Genomic DNA, 19,291 nt, shown 5'->3' on the forward strand with positions numbered 1-19,291 from the left:
ATTAACAAATGTCACATGACTTGAACATTTAAAAATGACTTTACCCCTTAACAAAGTCACACTCATATTAAGGAGTAACATTATATTAATGAGGTGCTGTATTGTTGACCTGTGATTAGATTAAGGCGTTTACTCCAATGTACATCAATTTGTGCAGCATTGTAGTCAAAATCATTATTTGCATATCAATTCTTCCATTAGTTTGGCTCTGAAAACTGCACTCAAAACTGCCTGCATTGCTCCTAAAGCCAGTAGCTGAGTCCTAAATACACACATATCTAAATGATAAAACTATGATAACAAATCTCACATCAACTATTGCAAAACAATTGTTAGTTGATAACAAAACAAGACATGCAACATGCAAAAATAAGTCACAAGCATTTTAGCAAACAAACTCAGGAAAGGTTTCTTGCTGCCTGAACAAAAAGATCTTGACATTTCCAGCTCACTCTTTTGTATCTGGTGTGAAGCCGCTGCAGAATAATCTGAGTAATCAGTTGAGTAAATATACTCCTAAATTTATTGGTGAATATTTCTGTGACTGCATTAACTTCCTTTGCCTCAGCATGTTACACTTGGTTGTAAACACATGAACTATTGCACTGTGATCTTTGCCATGTTTGATTTTTCCCTCTGCTGTTTCTTATAAAGACACTTTGCCTGTTTGCACTCTTCAGTAATGAGAATCAGAAACGAAACCTGAATCCTATAGATTTCCAAGGCAGCTAATGTCAAAGGCTTATTGTTCCAAATGCATACTGTGGTTCCCTTTGCTAAACACTAAATGTTTAACCCAGCTAAATAGCCAACAGGTTTAATAAGGGCTTGTTATGTTTTTCTTTCACAGTGGAAAAGACACAAGAGCTGATAGTTGGTAGTGGGACGTTTACAGCACTTTATTGCTGCCACCATGAGTTAAAAGAAAATCTGATTGGTTTTGTTTTAACAAGATATTTGTTATTACTTTCATGATGGTACATTTTGTTATTACAAAATGCCAGCCTTCCCAACATATCAGCTTATGTCATTATAAAAAACGTCTCTCTGCAGTATGTCATAATTACATGTTGTTATGACAAGATCAAGTTATGGAAGCAATAATAATTTCAATTGTTGATTCTGATTAATTTTCTCCCTTACCTGTATTTTCTGTTGTTAATGTTGCATTAAGTTTGTTAGTTTTCTGACCAACAGACAACTTCACTTGACAACATATGCGAATAGCATCAAATCATCACATTTTAGAAGTTTGAATGAGAAATAATTTTGCACTTTTGTTTGGAAAAATAACTCAATTAATTGGTAGATGATTTAAATTGTTGCAGATGAATATTCTTATCAGTTTGTTCTCTGGTCCTGCAGCAGCATTATGTTTTAACAGAGATCACGGTGTTGCTGAGGAAGAACTAAGCAGTGAGTAGTTCATGTTCTGTGTCAGTTTTGCCGACAGCATCAGGATTGGAGAGAGGGTCCAAGTCAGCGAACAGGTTGAACCACGCTGAGAGATCTTTGGATGTCCCCCGTGTTTCTGTAAAATAAGTTAACAAGGATAAATGTCACTTATACAAGCTGTTCTACATGTACTAGAGCCATGGTTAGGTAATGCACTGATTCTGACTGAGATCCAAACTTATGAATGGAAACTACCCACAAGTTCTTAGAAAGATGTCATAAACACAGGTTTTGCTTTGAATGAGTTACTCTGTTCTTTCAGATCCTCACATATGCTTTAGTCATTTGGCCCAGTCCTACCTTGTACTGCTGGCTTAGAAGGGTTCTGATTTGCTCCAGATGAGTGCACTGTTTCCTGGGCAGTGGGCTGTGGATTGATCCCAGCCCAATCTGAAATGGAGATGGGCTTGGATTAACCAACAGGGGACATTTAACATGACAAAGCATGATCCAACAAACAAATCATCACACTCCCTCACACACATCTTGCGTAATAAATGTACAAACAGCAGTATTCAAAACATTTATCATGACTAAAATCACATCTGATATTATTAGTGCTCTATTAAACACCGAATGGCCGAATGTTTCAACTACAACAGAGCTCAGATTTGTTTGGATTTAATTTGTGTATCTAGGAAAAACAGCACGTAGCGACACTAAATATCACCAGAGAAGACAGTGGAATACAAGCAAACCAATTCATTTTAAATTACCAGCATTTTCTTATTGCAGCTCCCACGTCATCTGGTTCTAGCCTTTCTACTTTTCCTAATGTTCTGAATGGACAATTTGATTATTTTAGACAAGTGTCCGATCTTGACATGACTTTTTAAAAGAATTTCCATTTAAGTGCAGAGGCTTTGACTGGATGCATCTGAATGTGATTTGCTCATGAAGATTTGTGGATTTTCTTCATTGATTTGATATAGTTTTGATTCCTATTCTTAGGCCCAACATTAAAGTCTTGTTGCTTTGGCTCCATAGTCAGGATCATAGGAAAGTTGGTTATGCTGTTCTGTGCCATTTTACTGATTTCTCTGTCATATTGCAGAAATCTGAGAAATTTGTCTTTTATTTCTTAAATTGTCTCTTGAAAAATGTCCTTCCTGCTCAATATTCACACTAGTTTCACCAACTTATCTCAGCTCCCTTCTCTTGCCTCTTTCTGAACCCAAAGACCAGTTTATCTACTTTTCCAAGTACTTTTCTTTTCAGTGATAATTGCTGGATTAGGTGAATATTGCCAGGGTAATTTCACTCCTTTTTTTTTTAAATCCTGAGCTAATTAACTAAATTTTAAGTAGTGTCAGACCCATTATACTGCACTGGAATGCCAACGTCTTAATTTCATCCAAGACATACATACTTAATGCAGGTTTTCATTTGCGTATAGCTGTATAATGGCACTGCCAGCAGCCCTCCAAGCTAGAAATAGACAAAACCAAATCAGCAAAACCAGATGAGGTGCTAGGAGCCAGTACCCAGGCCTAGAGGAAATGGAAAGTACTGTAGTTGGCAATTACCTACGGATAAGCGAACCTAATTGCCATGTCATAATAGTCTATTACTTTGACAGACGTGGGTTTGATAAATTACTTTAAAGCCAGTGTGGAAATATTTAACTACAATGAGGGGAAAAAGCAGCTCATTTTAAGGTTTTAAGGTTTTTATTTATTTATTTATTTTTTGCGCTTGTTAATGCGCTCATTAATGGAAACACAATCACCCTTAGTTTTCAGGCATATGTGTTTAATTAGATTAGGATAATGGCAACTAATGTTGATGTTTTTGCTTGTTTTAATCTAGAAAAGAAGTTCTCAATAATTGTGGTAGCCCCAAATTAGCTCAGTGTAAAAAAAAAAAAAAAATCCTTTGACACAGACAGACGGAGACTAACGTGTCCTGACCTGAGAGGGAAGACTGAAGATTATTCAAGCTCTGGTCGAGCAACTGAGATGGCAGAAAGAAGGAGTTCTCCTTTTGTTGGTTCACTTCTACTGTTCGACCTGGTTCTGTTCCCTCCTCCGTGTCCCCAAACACGTCTGTCCACTCCTGGGAAAAGTCGCCCTCATCCACAGACATGCTGCCCAGGATCTCATTCAGTAAGGCCACACTGTCCTTCTCTCCTCCCTCTAACTTTGGACAGGCAGAAAAAGGCTCCTCATTTCCTAGAATGATCAGGCACAGTGATCAGAGGACTGGAGTTAGAAAGCAAAGTTATGTCATTTGGCCACTCGTATTTGTATCTTAACATTACATTATTTGTATCGTAACATTTACCTAACTGTTTGTATGATTTCATGAAATTATTTCATAAAAACAAACATTTTATTTCAGGCTCTGAACAAAAATGCCAAAAATTAATAGTTTCCAGCTTCTTAGATATTTTCTTGTGATGTTATTTTCTATGAGAGTAAAATATATTTTAGCTACACAGATTGAATAATATTCTTTTACCTTCTTTGGTTGTATCGCTGGTGTTTTCATTTACTATTGAGATGAGTCTATAAATGTGAGAAACAGAGGGTCAGTTTATAAAATCTTTCTTATAAACTGTACAGACGTGCAGAAATACTGTTTCAGTGTTTATGTGAGTTTTCTCTGTTGGCATGTGTTTGGTCTGCCTGCATGAGTCTAGACCAGACAACGATAGCAGTTTGTTTTTTGTTGTATTTAAACTAACTGTTCGCCTGTAGTCTCAGTTTTCTTTCCATCTTCTGTCCCTTCTTTACTTCTCTTCTTCCCCTTCTTCTTTGCCATCTTGTCCACGGGGCCTTGTAAGGTCTGCCAGACACAAACAGGTCATTGGTTCTGGTTACTACCCGTTTCTCCAAAGTAGTACAGTCTACTTTGGAAGCGTCAGATTCTGGAGCTGTAGTGGTCAAAATGATCTCTGACCTTAAGTGTGGAGAACTCATAATGTTGACTGCCCTTGAAGCTCTCGTGAATGGCTGCCATAGTGTGGGACGTCTTTTCCCAGAAGTGCAAAAGTGTTGTCTGAAACACAGTTGAATCAGACAAGGCCACACATTCATCTGATGGTAATCAAATAGATTTGAGTAAATGAGTGAAGATTTTTAAACAGTGTCTCCTTGTCTGGTGTGATTGAACCTCCATGCTGTGGTTCCATGGTTCTTCATCTTTATCTCCCGTCCTGATCTGACCACATATGGTAGAGCCACTGAAAACACCCTATTTAAGATCAATGGAGTGTGTGCAAACACCTGGGACTCGTGCTTTACCTGGTATGTGGTTAAAACATGCGAGAGGAGATTGCAGCGGCTGGCTCCCAGCAGGTCCACTTTCTGACAGACATCATTCTTCAGTTTGTCAAAGCTTGTTTTGGTAGTGCGCACCTGCGCCTGAACCTGAGACAAAGCAGAGAAGACCAGCACCCACTGTCATTTACCATGCAGGTTTAAACAGTGAAAACACAAACAGCAGAGTTCATGATTGTGCTTGTGCCAGTCGAAGCAGAAATAAACAGGCTGGCTTCAGGTCGTGTTTGAGCAAATGGATCTGATGGTGTGTTGTGACCTCTAGTGGCATTTTTTATAATGCTGTTTGTCTGGTTCTTTAGTATTCAGTCCTTCAGCAAACCAGGGTTGAAATTTTAAGTCAAGTCCTTTTTGCTAATTGCTGGATTGTTTAATGTCTTCCTGCTGCTCTCTGGCCCCTTCAGCTGGACACACATCAACACATTTAAAGACATTATCAATAATGAATGATAATAATAATGATGATGGTCAATGAAACAGCCCTGTACAATTAATTGGAAACTTAAACACATTTATCAGAGAGAATTTTAGCCATGATAGAAAAAGCAGATGTGTTACTAATAAAAATAAATAAAAAAACAAGAAACAGCTCTTTGTCTGACATTTGGTCCTGCCTGCTGCATCAAGTCTCTGACCTTGCGGAATTTCTCCATTTGTTTATGCGTATCTGGATCCAGCTCCTGAGATACATCCTTCATCCAAAGCAGCGCTCCACGGTACTCGGTCCTGGTCTGCTCCATTCGATTCACTGTCAGCCATGTGTCGGAGATGGCTCGATAGCGAAATGTTTCCACCTCCTGGTACAAACGGCACAGCGGGTTCTTCAGAGCCAATCTGTAAGTGTGTAGCATTAAACTCAGTACACAGGTGCTGCATTTGGCAGGTCTGACATTAATTATCTTCAGTAATGTACATTAACATTAAACATTTTGAGATTGTTCTGATATTAAAACCTCGTCTGGGCTTTATCATAATAATAATAATCTGCTGATTAGTAAGGAAGCTGCTGTACAAAACCAAAAGGACTCTTATATTTTGTATTACAGACGTGTGAATTACCTGGATGTATCATAAAATGTGGCGTACAGGTAGCTAAATGATGGGGCTGCCCACCTTTGCTGGGAGGAGAAGCAGAGAGCTTTCCCCGTGGCCTGCATGATCTTTCCAGCCCTGGTTTTATCCTGCGAGCCCTGGGAGCGCAGGAAACGACCCAGTTCGTTCTCCTCCTGAGAAAGAACTGCACAGTAAACATGGTGAATGTAGTCAGAAGATTCAGTCTGATATCTCTGGTGTTTCTGGTATCATTTCAGATGCATGATCACTTTCTTTAATGCTAATAAAATGTGGCTGTTTGTGGTTTCCCTCTGGCAGGTGCCACCTTATCGCAGTTAGAGGTTTCTGGGTAACCCTGAGAACTGTGTGTTTGCCCCTCAAACTAATTCCAGATGAAGCTGGAGGCTTAATAAAGACAAATCTTTATTAACTTATTTCCAAAATGACTGTTTAAAAGTCACTATCACCGCAGACTGACCCTATTTTTAGTGGAACTCCACTCAGCCATGATTCACTTTACATTACTGCCTTGTTAAAGACACTTCAAAGACTGTAATCCAATAACTCATAAACTGTAGGCTCCTGAGTGAAGCTAGCTTGGCAGTGAACTGAATGTATCAGCTGATCTAGCACAGAGAGTAGCAGAGAGGTCATCTGATCAGCACTTGGTGGTGATGTGGGAAGCTGCCAGAGAAATCTAATTTATCTGCTGCTCTGAGGGGAAACTGAAATGAGTTCCTTCACAGGGTTTCTCTGTTCAACCTTAAGGACAAGGTGATGAGCTCACACATGCACAAGACACTTGAACCTGCTGCTCTTTTGCATTTAAAAGAGCCAGAATCATGTAAGACATCTGATCTGATGTGGTCTGTGGACCTCCCTGTGAAGGCCATCTGAGTATTTTCAACAGGGAGGAGACCCAGAACATATTGGAAGGATTACTTGTCTAATAGGGCCTGAATGGGCCTCAGGGTTCTCCTGGAGGGAGCAGGGGAGAAATAAATCTGGGCTGAGCTCATCATCCAACATGCCAATGAAAAACTGATGAGTGGATGGATGCATATTCATGTTTTTATTCTGACAATGTTTTAAATGAGCTTTTATTTCGGGATTATGAGATTATTTCTGGAAATTGTGAGCAAACACACTTTATCAATGGTTTGATTATTACTTTAGAGTTCATTAATAAGTATTTTTTTAACGTACAGTAGATCCTCCTCTGGTACTGCTCGATGACCTTCAGCAGCTCCATGCATGTTCTCTGGATGGAGTGAAAAACCTGCACAGCACAAGGAAATCTGCATTAACTTAAAGAAATCCCCGATCTTTGTGGAGTTCTTGTTTATGCATTAGGGGTAGAAAGAGTTAATAATATTTGATCGTATAAATTCGGCAGTACAGTCATAGCGGTTAGCTCTGTTGCCTCACAGCAAGAAGGTTCCTGGTTTGAAACCCATCAGGGGCCTTTCTGTGTGGAGTTTGCATGTTCTCCCTGTGCTTGTGTGGGCAACGGTCCAGGAGCGTGTACATTTAACAAGCTTGCTGCTGTATATATATATATATATATATATGTATAGTATTGTATATATAGTATAGTATTTTATATGTCTGTGCTTCTGGCTCCAAAAAAGCAACGTGGTAACGTCCATAACGGCCGAAAATGGCGACTGAATTGGCTTCATTCTCGCGGTGCTTGACGGTTTGGGTGACGTCACACTGTATAGGTCCACCCCTATTCCATGACGCGGGGGGGTCATGACGCGGGGTCATGACGCGGGGGGGGTCATGACCCGGCGTCATGACGCGGGGGGGTCATGACGCGGGGTCAGAGGCATTTTGTTCTTGGACTCTGGTCAGAACGCGGGGATTTAATCCTTTGCCCCTTAGCAGCGTATAGTGCGTCACGAAGTAGGAAACGTTTTATCATATGTCAGTCATCATTGACAAACAACAAACAATGGGACTGGCTGATTTTACTGTCATTAGTAGTTGTCCTACCCTCTGGTGTGGGTTTTACCTCTGAGTCGTGACTGTCTGGTTTTCGTACTGACTGAAAGGCTAAAACCAGACGGCCATGTTTGGTTGTGGATCGTATTATCCACAGGTGTCTGCAGGATGTAAATCTACCGTCTGTTTGTGGTAAATAAACAGGGAGAACAAACGGGACTCAAACTTTTTCATGAGGACTGAAGAGTGGACCGACGGTGGCTTTTATGGCTTCTACTCCAGGATAACACGTCTTTTGGACTAAAACCTTGGAGGCATTTTGTTCCTGGACTCTTAAAAACACGGATATGCAACACCTGCCGTTTCAGTCCACGTGTGGACCCGAACACATCAGCAAAGGTAAGAAGCACCTTCTTGTTGTGTGTGTGCTCTTAAAAACATGAAGGAACTGTTGTCGCTGTGATGACTCGATCCTAAATTTATAGCATTTGAATCGTGAGGTTTTCTGCTTTTTAATGATGTAACGTTATAGTTTGTCGGACTTTAATCAAATTAGGCGACGGACTTTGTCGGAATACAGTTTCCGGGCCGTGGACGGGCGGTGGGTTTTAACAGGTAGCAAGTATAGAAATGATGCATTGATGCGTAATTTGTTAATCAAATCGTGGGCCTCAGACTGGAAATCGATTAGAATCGTGGCATGCCTAAATATTCCCATCTCTATTAAGCATAATTCCCGTGTAGAGGAGTATCTTACAGTATTTTCCAGAAAATAAACCACTGGAGTCCAGTTATAGTATCTTACTGATTTTAAGAAGACACATCTACTCAGTGATGTGATGGATAGACACAGATGGTAAAATGTCAAAGCCTAAAAAGATGAGGCTCCGATTTGGTATTTAGATATTTGGTTTATTGTCTCAATGGTTTATCCCGATACTTATAGAAGAGTTGGCCCCAATTAACAATGGATGATCCAGCTTTTATGAAGTATTGATTTCATCTATTCATTTCACTCCTGAAATGGAGGCATAGATGAGGGTGGTTGGTAAAGCAGCTTAATAAGGTTTTAAGCCTCAAGCAAATACTGACATTGTGTGACTCAAACAGCCATTTTAGTCACTGCAGAGTCGACCTGAGAGAAAATACTGTATCTCCAGTGCTTCTTCATATTTCTGGTGTAGTCGAGGCAAACATGGCAGTCCCTGTGTCTCTCATGCTGTAAAACTACAAAAAGAAATTCATCTTCCTCCTCACCTCCAGCTTGGCATCCAGATCTGCATCTGACGCCACCACATGTTCATCCTCTTTCTTCCCGGTGACCTTGATGAGTGTCTGTTTGGTTTTCCAGTACTTCTGCTGGAATCTGTTCACCACAGACGAGTCTTGGCTTTGGATGAAACGGTCAAAATGGTCTTGGGAGTAGCCACTGCAATGACAAAGAGGTTAGACCTGTTTTGATTGGTGCCCTCCTAGAGTGACCTGCATAATTGTGGAAGAACTCGTGGAAATGAGATGTGGGCTATTGTGAGATATACTCACAAATTTCCTCCCTCCATTTTTCAGGACAACCTGTAGACACAGAGTATACATACTGCAAAGTAATTATGAATACTTAAGGACCTTGCAGACAAATGCAACATTTTCAAAAATAATTTTCCAAAATGTTGTGCAAACAGAAGTAGACTTTTCAAAAAGTACAGCTTAACATCTTGTGCATACAAATATGCATCAGGTCACAACTATCTTATATTCTTATAGTTTTTATACACTTCATACTTCTACCCCACTACTTTTCATGGGCAAATGTTGTTCTTTGGACTCCACTATATTTGACAATTACTACCCACAAATTAACTATCTTGTTTCCACGCCTTATTGTGATGAGATATTGTGTTTGTGCCTGTGCAGCAGCTCCCTATAAAGTTTTAGTTGATGTACAGTAATATACCCCAGTCATAGCCTATTGTCACCATTGTTAGTATTATGTGTTACTACATATTAAAGCGTCCACAGAAAACTTAACAGGTTCCTCAAGGGTCACTTTTCTGCTTGTTTTCCAACAATCCCTGCTCTACCCACTGCTGGAAGCTGGAAGATGCCAAGACACTTTGTCTTCTCTCGGTTGCTTCACTGTTTGTTATGTGGTTATGTTGCTTATTGAGTGTGTTTGCAGTGTTCATTCGGTTTCCTGGTTTAAGCACTGCCTGTGTTTTGTCTGAATGTTGGGATCAACTGTGGTAATTATGTTTCTAAGTGAAGTTTGTTTAGCTTTAAGGCTTTGTGAGTGGGACGCATGAATGTTTGGGTCGCCTCTGTGATGGCATTGGAGTGGACTATATGCTGTTGAGCAGCTATGAAAATAAAGTCAGAGTTGTGTATTTGTCAAGTATTTTAGTAACTAGGTCTTAATGTTATTTTATATTAGACCAAATCTTAGTTTATGGGGAGGCTTTGTGAGAGTAATGCAAAGTAACTTAAAAAAGCAACTGACTTGGAGAGTAATACATCCATCCATCCATCCATCCATCCATTATCTATACCTGCTTATTCCTTAACCAGGATCACGGGGATCTGCTGGAACCTATCCCAGCTCTCTTTCAGGTGGAAGGCAGGGAACATTAGTTTATAATAACCAGGAAAATGTGGATTTGTTTTGTGATCATTGGACCATCGGTCTAATCAGGTCAACTACGACTATTTAATACTAACATGTGTCAAATAATAATATATGTCGTTTTATTTGAATATATGTAGTCCATTTATACTGCTGCTGCTACTACTAATAATGGTTAGATGTTGAATGCATAATGAAGACATTAAGTAGATTTAAGAGTACTGATGAGAACACATCACCTGTTTTCCAGAGGTGTGTCAGATGAAATGAATAATGAATCACTACATCTTATATTTCTCACGTCACGACTCGTTTTAATGCGATTGGCTGTTAATAATGAAGCAGCGAGATACTGTGATATTTATGCCTTTACTTTGAATTGAGCAGCGCCATACAGGCTGTGTTAAATAGGATCACAACGCATCCGCACCGCACCAGAATAAACACAACGCTTGACTCACCGCGCTGTGCGGAAACCCAGCTGCGCTTCTCTCTCCCTTCCATTACCTCACAAACGCCACAGTAAGAAAAAAAAAAAAAAAACGAGCAAATACCAAAACGCAGATCGGTGTTCACCTACCTCGGCGTGTCGATAACATGTAGAAACTGCGCCTTATATTCCCCGATCGTCACACAAACGGCAGCTCTGGCTTGACAGGCCGTGTTGTACTGGATGTGTGTGTACGCACAGCTGCTTATTCACTCCAGCGCATTATCCGCCTGCACGAACCGTCGCCGACGTCATCCAGGGTGCGCGTCCCCTGCTCTGGGGATAATTGGCCTGAGATGCAGCGCGCAATGTTTGTCTTTTCATTGTGCATGAGCACTGACCGTGGTGTTTGTCACTGTGCAAACTGCAGTGGAGGAAGTACTGCAATGAAATACTACAATCACAATTAAGTTTGCGTAAAATGTAAATGTCAAGCAGTATCAAACTATAAACTAATTAAAATGCAGGAGTTAACCCTTTCAGAATAAGAGTTATTCTTAGAGTAGAATTATTGTTGCATAAATGTGTAGATCACTGTAACGTTGTAGTTGGTGCAGCTAATTCTAGTTATCTAGAAATCTGGAAATCAATGAAATGTAGTGAGCCTGTAATAATATAACAATATTTATGTTAATTATAACACATATGAATATGCAAAGTAACTACAGTTTATAACATCGGCAACATTTACTTTGCAAATGTAGTGGAGAAGAAGTATAAAGTACTGTAACATGAATTGGAAACACTGAGCTAAAGTACAAATACCTCCGAACTGAAATAGACTGCAAACCAGAGAGAGCGTTTTCATCCAGATGTTAGTCACTGTGTAACAGCATCAAATAACTGTGAGATGTGATCAACAGGGAAAGTTAGGATCACCAAACTGCAGTTTATGGCCTTTGCCTTAGGTTTTAGTTCACTCTGTCATCACTGTTGTCTTCAGCAACAACAGGCAGATGTTCACAGCAGAGAAGGTGTAATAATCTCGCTGTACACTAACTGCTTAGCATCAAACATCTGGCAGACACAGTTAACGATTAGCTGGTGAACACCGAGGAGCATTTAGCAGCTAAAGAGCCGAAAATATTTCCCTCAGTACTTGGTAAATGCTACAAGGAGGTACAGGACCTGTAGGTGATATTGTGCTTTAGCGTTCTCTTTTAGTTCTCCTAAGCAAATAAGGAAATAATCCAATTATGTACAGAAACAAATTGAACACAAGGATTTCTGGGGACTCAAGGGCAGTTCCCCAATTTGTCCAGTCAGTAATCCATATAATGTAATTTCAGGATTGTTACTGTGTGTCTTTGTACTATCCAATGTGGTGGTTTCAAGCTGGGAAAATATTTGCCTCTTTTTAAATTCCACAGGTATAGTCACATACATAATTGAAAGTCTTGCTAATTAAACATTATGTTGTGTTCTTTTCTGCAGATCCTAATGTTTCACCCATGTGTTTACAAGAACACTGGTGTAAACAAACCTCAGGCAGCAGCAGTAAACAATAACTTGGGGCTTGTTGTTGAGAACGACTGTGTATTGTGTTTTAAGTGTTGGAGGTTGTGCTTTTGTTTAAATTGGGATCACTGGTGTCTATGAAGTAGGTTGTCATTTTCCTTAGTGTCATCTAAGGGACAAAATACAATTTTACAGTGTTTTTGCCCAGACCCCTGGAAACACCATATATTTTCTTTGGCTTGATTATTTGTGTCACTTACTTAGAAAAGTCACATATCAAGGTGTAGACACTTTCATAGCTGATGCATGAAATTGCCAGAAATTCTCTATTTCCAGCTTTGCAATTTGCAGGCTTCTCTGTATTAGACATATTATACAAACAAAGCATCTAAAAAAGTCACCTTGGACATTAGAAAGGCATGATTAGCATTTTCTGTATAATCTAAAGTACATTAAATATCTGCCTTCTCTCCTGCAGATCAGCATCACTCAGTACATGAAACATTTACCAGCATTTAGTTCTGTTTTTGACCAAAGGATGGCAGTGTAACATAGAGGAAGGCCAGACACCTATAATAGTCTCCTCTCCCCGGTTTGGGGCCCCAAGCTTTCATCTGTTGGCTTCAATTTATTTCATCACACTATACCGCAGTTGATCTAATAGCATGTACATTTTGCTGTCACCTAAAGGGAATTTCTTGTCATGCTCCAAATTGATGTACCTGTTTGTAGCCTTGGACAGTATTTCTGCTGCACAGTCATAAGGAGTGTGTGAGCAGCATACTGCTCAGACAGTTTTACAAATCAAGCACAGTGAAGTGCATTTCAGCAGTGGATTATGGTTTTATATTTGGAAAGTATTTTATATAGAACTAATTTCATTATCAACAAGGCAATGCTGAACTCTTTGATCCTTGAACACCCCGAGGTCAGTTTCGGCACAATACAGCTTGTTTTATCCTTGATGCGTGCAGGAAACAAGCTTGTTGTGTACTGTATGTCGGGTTATGTTGCATCTTTAGCATTAGCAGTAGCAGTAATGCCTTCTGATTTCCCGGAGGAAGATCTCCAGTGCACCTCGGCACCCTTCCAAACCCTGACCTCTGACATCATAGTAAGGCTTCTGATATGAGCAAGTAAATAGATGTGTCTCTTAGTAGAGGACGTTATCTCCATAAAGACTGGTGTCCTTCATCCCATCAGATCCACCTCCTCTACTTAAACCTCCTTATCTTCTGGTCCACGATGGTATCGGAGCAATTTGAGTTCACCTTAAGTAAGACAGAAAAACAATCAGGGATTTAAATGAAGTAATGCTTTTAGAGGTTTAATTCAATCACAGCAGAGTCGGAGAAATTCTTTTCTGATACAGATCAGGCATGTGTGTCCCTATTGATTTTTCTCCATTATTTTTTGTTCCTACTCCTAAGCTGCACTTCGTTTAGGGATGTTTTGTGTATTTATGAGCGGTTTCTATCATATTCCACAACAACAGCTAATGCCAGAATTGAGAACTTGTGTTGCATTTTCTGGGAGACAGTCTAAGCCAGACTTGAGTGAGTCCTTATTATGAAGGTTTGCTACCCCACCAGGTCCGCCCTGACCCCAAAAATTGCTCAATTGACTTTTTCCATCTGCAGTTATGTGTGGTGATGGGGAACCATGACATTTTCATTCATAACAGTCCAATATGATCTCTTGCTTGGTGCAAGTTTTCGACACAGACTGTAGCTCAAAACAGGTCACAGGATCAAAAGTGTCTCTTGCCTGAAGGAGGCACTGAGTCGATCCTTTCCATTTCTGCACCAAATGGTGTTTTCTCTCTTCTTCTCTCATTTTCTATCTCTCTCTCTCTCTCTCTCTCTCTCTCTCTCTCTCATCAGTAACTTGCTGGAACACATTTAGATCCTGAGTAGAACTCCTCAGTGCCCACTCATCACTCTGCGTGGTGTTTGAAGATTACTACGCTCAGAGACATCCTCACTGGGCATCCAGGCAGCTTAGAGGCCAAAATCCATAATCCCTTACCCTTCATGGGAATTCTCCATGCACTTGAACATGCTGAAATACAGCCTTGCTGCAGCAGCCACTCATGGTCGAGGAACTGCTGCAGCCGGAGGCCGAGATAGATGGATGACATGTCTCAATGAATGTGGGAGAAGTGGAGGAAGTTAGATTTAAAAATAAGTTATACACCTTAGATAGTTTCTGTCCGGCAATCTAATCTAAAGGGGATGTTTCTTGCGAGGATATTCTTTAATGTATTTGTGCACACTATCTCAGTCAAGTTTGCATGCACTCGTAACTGTTTTATGTATACCATAGTAGGCCAGAAGACATTATTTACTGAAAATATGGGTTCTTTGGTGGCACTCAGTAGCCGCACAGCCTCAATAAAGAATGTCCTCTGAGGCTTTAATGTCTTATTAAAAAGCATAAATAAGTGGGATTCCTTGATTTAATAATCTGCATGAAGAAGTAATATGTAAAGTTCAGCTGTTGTCGCTGAAAGACCAGTGAGGTTAAATTTTTCCTCCTCTTTGTTAGTCTGCTGTGCTAAAACCCCTGTAATAGCTTGGGGAGTTTGTGTTGCAGCAAACAAAAATAATAAAAGTAATCACATATTCACATTAGGTATTTTCTCATTATGGAAGTGCTTAACCATAAACCCTTCCCGTTATTTTCTTGAGATATATGCAAAAATGTGAGACACAGTGAAAAAGTCAGAGCAGGTTTTAGTCAAACATCAGGTAGCAGGATTACACATGTTGAGCCAGTGCTTTCCACCTCTCTACACCATCTGTGCACACATTTGTGGCACCAAGTCCAAGTGATTAATAAGAAATTTTTTTTTTTTTTTTCAACTTTTCTGAGGCAGTTAGGAAGAAAATCTCTGTCCCTCAGCCTCCCTACATTTGTCTGTAACGCGTTCAGCTATAACTTGGACAGAATGTCAGTGTGCATGCCCTTGGTCAGCCAGGAGCTGGACTGCTAACAGCACTAACAGCCTAACCTGTGTCAGAGTGTTGCAGCTCTGTCTCCCTGCTGTTTGCTGTGCTACGTGGCACCGAAGGGCTGAGGGCAGAGCATGTCACCAAGCTGGCACCGGCCTGAACCCGTTCAAGGTTACTTTGATTTAATGGCGATGCATTTTTTAAAACCCGCATCATCCCTCTCTCTCTTGCCACCGTGCCTAGTCCATCTTTGTCACAAACACTCGCTGTGCGTCTCACCTTTAGCAGTAGAAGCACCAGGAGAGGTTGTTTAAGATATAAATCAATGGCAAATGAAGCCCCAGCTCCCGTGAAAGCTGCCCCTGATTGTTTTACCTGCCAACCTGTTTTAAAGGCAGGCCGGTGAAGGAAAACTGTACTATATATTTAGACAATGACATGGGAAAATGGACTACCCATCATGCAGACAGCCTTGTGTGTGGGCACCTGCAATTAACACTGACTGAAATGCCCTGGTGTTCTGATACATACCCAGGTGAGGTGGTAAAAAGTAAAACCTTGGTGGTTTCTCTGCCCTTCTAAAGATGGAAATGATGCAGAAGTTTATTTCTTTGTTGCGTCTTTGTGTGGTATTAATAGCTTCATCTAGCTCTGTAATTCGCTGATGTTTTTGACAAGGTGATATTTGCTAATCATCACCCCTCCCTGCTGTTGTTTCAGTAAATAAACACTTACAGTGTTGTGTATCATAAAAATAGATGTTCCACCAGTTGATCTTTCCGACGCAGCTTCTTGTGAACAAGCCTGATGGTCGAGGGTTAGCGTTGTTACACGCTCTGTACGCACAAGCATATATTCAGCTGATCAGGCAAACGCTCATTCAACTCTCTTTTAACTGAAATTAAATCTGAGCCATTCAGGTACGAACACATCAGCGTTTGTGTTACTGTATGTGGCAGTCTGAGAGGCTTGAGATTAGGGTTCCTGATTGCTGAGCAAAATCCGAGGATAGAAATGTGACCTAATCGTGAGCTGAGCAATCTCCTTATGTCATTCTGAAAGGCAGTCGCACCTTTAGCATCAGTACTTGTACTCTCTGACTGCGATCAGCTGTATGAAGCAGAGAATGTGCTTCCACTAGTTTTGTGAACCAGGCTGAGTTTTAAAAAACTGACGACAGTTTCATTTCTTCTCTCAGAAAGATGAAGGTTATTAGGTTGTTATTATTAAGGTTATTATTATTACTACTTTATATTTATTGTGACCCACATTCACTTTTTACTTTTATGAAATTAAATATAAAATCAGTAAGAAATGAAATTAAGTTTGTCTAAAAAATAAAACATGGACTAAAGTGCATGTAGCGTTACAGGAGTTGGCCCCTAGCTTCCCTTCTTTTGTGATTACATTTAGGTCAGAATTCGAGAGTTAATATCGGAATTGGTTTGTTATTTTTGAGACATGATTTTATGTAGAAAAGGTGAGAAAACACTTTAAAATGGCTGACGTTAACATGTCTTCTGTCCAAAAGAGCAGCTGAGTTACAGAGACCACTTTTTTGTACATAAAGCGTCTGTTACGTGTCTGTTCTTGAAGAGGGAACCTTCCTTTGGTCTCCTTCTGTGGTTTCTCTTCCTTTACCCCTTTTTGTACTGTATATGCATATCTGACCGTTAATATTCAGGAACCTTGCTGATTATTGTTCTTTGAAATGACTAATTGATTGATTTATTTTTTTTGTTTCAGCATGAGATTTATTTATGGTAGAGTCATTATTTATGGTAGAGAGTCATTGCATCGCCATTCAAACCTGTGTGACTGGGATGTTTTACCTTAAAACTGTCACAGATTTGCAGTTATTTGTAGTACAGCTAGATGTGAGTACATGCTACAGTATATTTGAGACTTGGAAAACAGTAATATTAAAAAAAAAAAACAATGCACACAGATTTCTGTCTGATACTGTATCTCTAACTGCTGCACACGACCATTTAGTGTAATGTTGGGATTCAGCGAGCTGAAATTATAAGCTGATTGTTCATTTACACTCGTAATTGTACATGCACAGCCAATACTTCGCCTGCATGAGTGTGAACATCTTCACAGTTGGTGAAAAAATGGTTAGCAGTATGATAAAATGTGAAAACAGCTTTTGTCTTCATGTAATGTGGTAAAGGGTGGAGACGCTGGGTGTTGAGAGCAGCTGAGACATCCAGCTGACAGATTCATGATGAGCTCAGTAGCATTAGATCATAGTACATGTGCAAACAGCAAAATGGGAGAATTAGACAGCCACTGCTGTCAGCTATTATCCAGGAATTGACAGCGTTATGATGCTAATATCCATTAGAGCAATTAGCAGCAGCACACAGGTGACTTGCATTTCAGTTGGCAAGACCTTTTAAGCCTCAAAATATTCTTAATTTCTACACCCTGCCAAAGAAAAATCTGTATACCAGACGTAATGTAAGCAGTGGGGTGGAATTAAATAGAGCGTAAACTTAATTTCATGTTGCCACAATTCATTCTATTCATCTGGGTTTAATAGTATTGTTCATTTTCCTGCATATTTAGTGGTGAAGTGTTCATACCTGTTTATGTCTGGGGGGCATTAAGTCTGATTAATGAAATGACTCTATTCTCTGTGGTGTTTTAATCTATTCACTGGGAAAGTAAATGACAAGCCCACAGTATGTGCATTAGGATAGCTCTGGCACCAAAGGACAGCTGTCACTAAAGCAATTAAAGTGACAAAGGTTAATTAATTCTCTTCAGTTTTTACCTGATATGAGACATTCACAATGAGCAAGTTTTCATTTCCAGAGGAGTAATAGTGTTTTGAGGAGTGTAATTTATTTGTGACTTTAAAAAAAAAAAAAAAAAAAAAAAACAGCAGCCACTGTCTGATAGAGCCTTTAATATGTCAATACCTCACACAATACTGTGCCTCAGGACAGGTTCAGCCCCAGATTTGAAATGAATTCTGCAGCAGGACATGATCTGAAATGACAATTGGTTGTTGTTTTTTAAAGTAAGATACCTATTATTCCTTCTGTAGTAGCACAGACACAGTGTGATTGGTTTATAAATGAGCCATGCAAGGATGTTTTACACTTTACGGTTTAATGTAAACAAACGTCTTTAAGTGGAAAAATGAAGCTCTAGATTTTCACTGCAGTTGTGGGTCAAGTGGAAGAAAACCAAGACACAAATAATTACTATGCCAACCACCTCTGACACCACGAGAGCAGAACCCAAGAACTTTCTAATCCACCTAAATGTCAAAGCAACGTTCACAGCCCTCCCTCCGTGTGAATCTCTACAGGCTGCCAAAAGGCCAGTGGTTAGTCATCTGTTTACTCCTGCAGCTGCTGGGTGTCATTGGGACTCTGAAGGAGAAATCCCATGATTCTCTCTGCCATTTCTGACAGCTCCCGCCCAGACCACATTAATCAGGGATTGTGGGCGAGCTAGGGGATAGACGGCAGGCATGGATGGCTCCAGCCCAGGACAACTGAACCGAGGGAAAAGATCTGGGTCCAAAGATAACTTAGATACTGCTGGGTTGTAATGCTGTCGGTTTCATTCATATACAGAGAGCTTGTTAAACAGTTTCCCAAAGGATCGCTGTTTGTTTCTGTGTAAAACGGTGTCTTGAAGTTGATATAATTTTAATGTGCTGGCTTTGAAGAGGAGTTAAATAAACCCAACCTTTCCCAGTTATGCAAATTAGTGTCCAAATAAAAGGTTTGATGCCAAATTGAGGATATTAGATGATAGAGGTTGGTGTAAATGTAGTTTTTGAAAAGCTGTATTTCCTACGTTTTATTATGTAACTCTACTTTCCACATCCCTTCTGTTTGATCATTTCAGTGACTTCTATGGATGGTACAGTTAACAGAAGATTAGCCACAGTGCAGGAACCTGCTTTCATTGCCACAAAATATTGTCAGAGCTTTTAATTCTAATGGAACAGTTACATATAAGTTATTAATATTCCCAGATGCTGAACTTTTTTTTTTTTTTTAAATCTGTA

General features: G+C 39.9%; 1 protein-coding gene across 1 annotated transcript; it reads right to left on the reverse strand.

The window, feature by feature from the left end:
* Positions 1–109: 109 nt before the first annotated feature.
* ica1 (islet cell autoantigen 1) lies at positions 110–11,066 on the reverse strand. Its single transcript, XM_026317400.1, has 13 exons — positions 10,934–11,066; positions 9,279–9,308; positions 8,994–9,165; positions 6,996–7,068; positions 5,850–5,973; positions 5,372–5,570; positions 4,701–4,826; positions 4,357–4,455; positions 4,142–4,242; positions 3,916–3,962; positions 3,366–3,626; positions 1,756–1,845; positions 110–1,531 (listed from the first exon to the last, which is right to left on the reverse strand). Exons 2-13 carry the CDS (start codon positions 9,293–9,295, stop codon positions 1,410–1,412), a joined length of 1,431 nt encoding a protein of 476 aa, XP_026173185.1. The 5' UTR covers positions 9,296–9,308; positions 10,934–11,066; the 3' UTR covers positions 110–1,409.
* Positions 11,067–19,291: the final 8,225 nt, after the last annotated feature.

The sequence above is a fragment of the Mastacembelus armatus genome, chromosome 16 (assembly GCF_900324485.2).
Source record: "Mastacembelus armatus chromosome 16, fMasArm1.2, whole genome shotgun sequence".
Taxonomy (NCBI): domain Eukaryota; kingdom Metazoa; phylum Chordata; class Actinopteri; order Synbranchiformes; family Mastacembelidae; genus Mastacembelus; species Mastacembelus armatus.

Coding starts and splice junctions, on each gene's coding strand:
- ica1 (XM_026317400.1), bottom strand. Junction 7,069..8,993: donor ATCTGGATGCCAAGCTGGAG/GTGAGGAGGAAG, acceptor TGTGCTGTGCAG/GTTTTTCACTCCATCCAGAG. Junction 4,827..5,371: donor AAATGGAGAAATTCCGCAAG/GTCAGAGACTTG, acceptor GCTTTGTCTCAG/GTTCAGGCGCAGGTGCGCAC.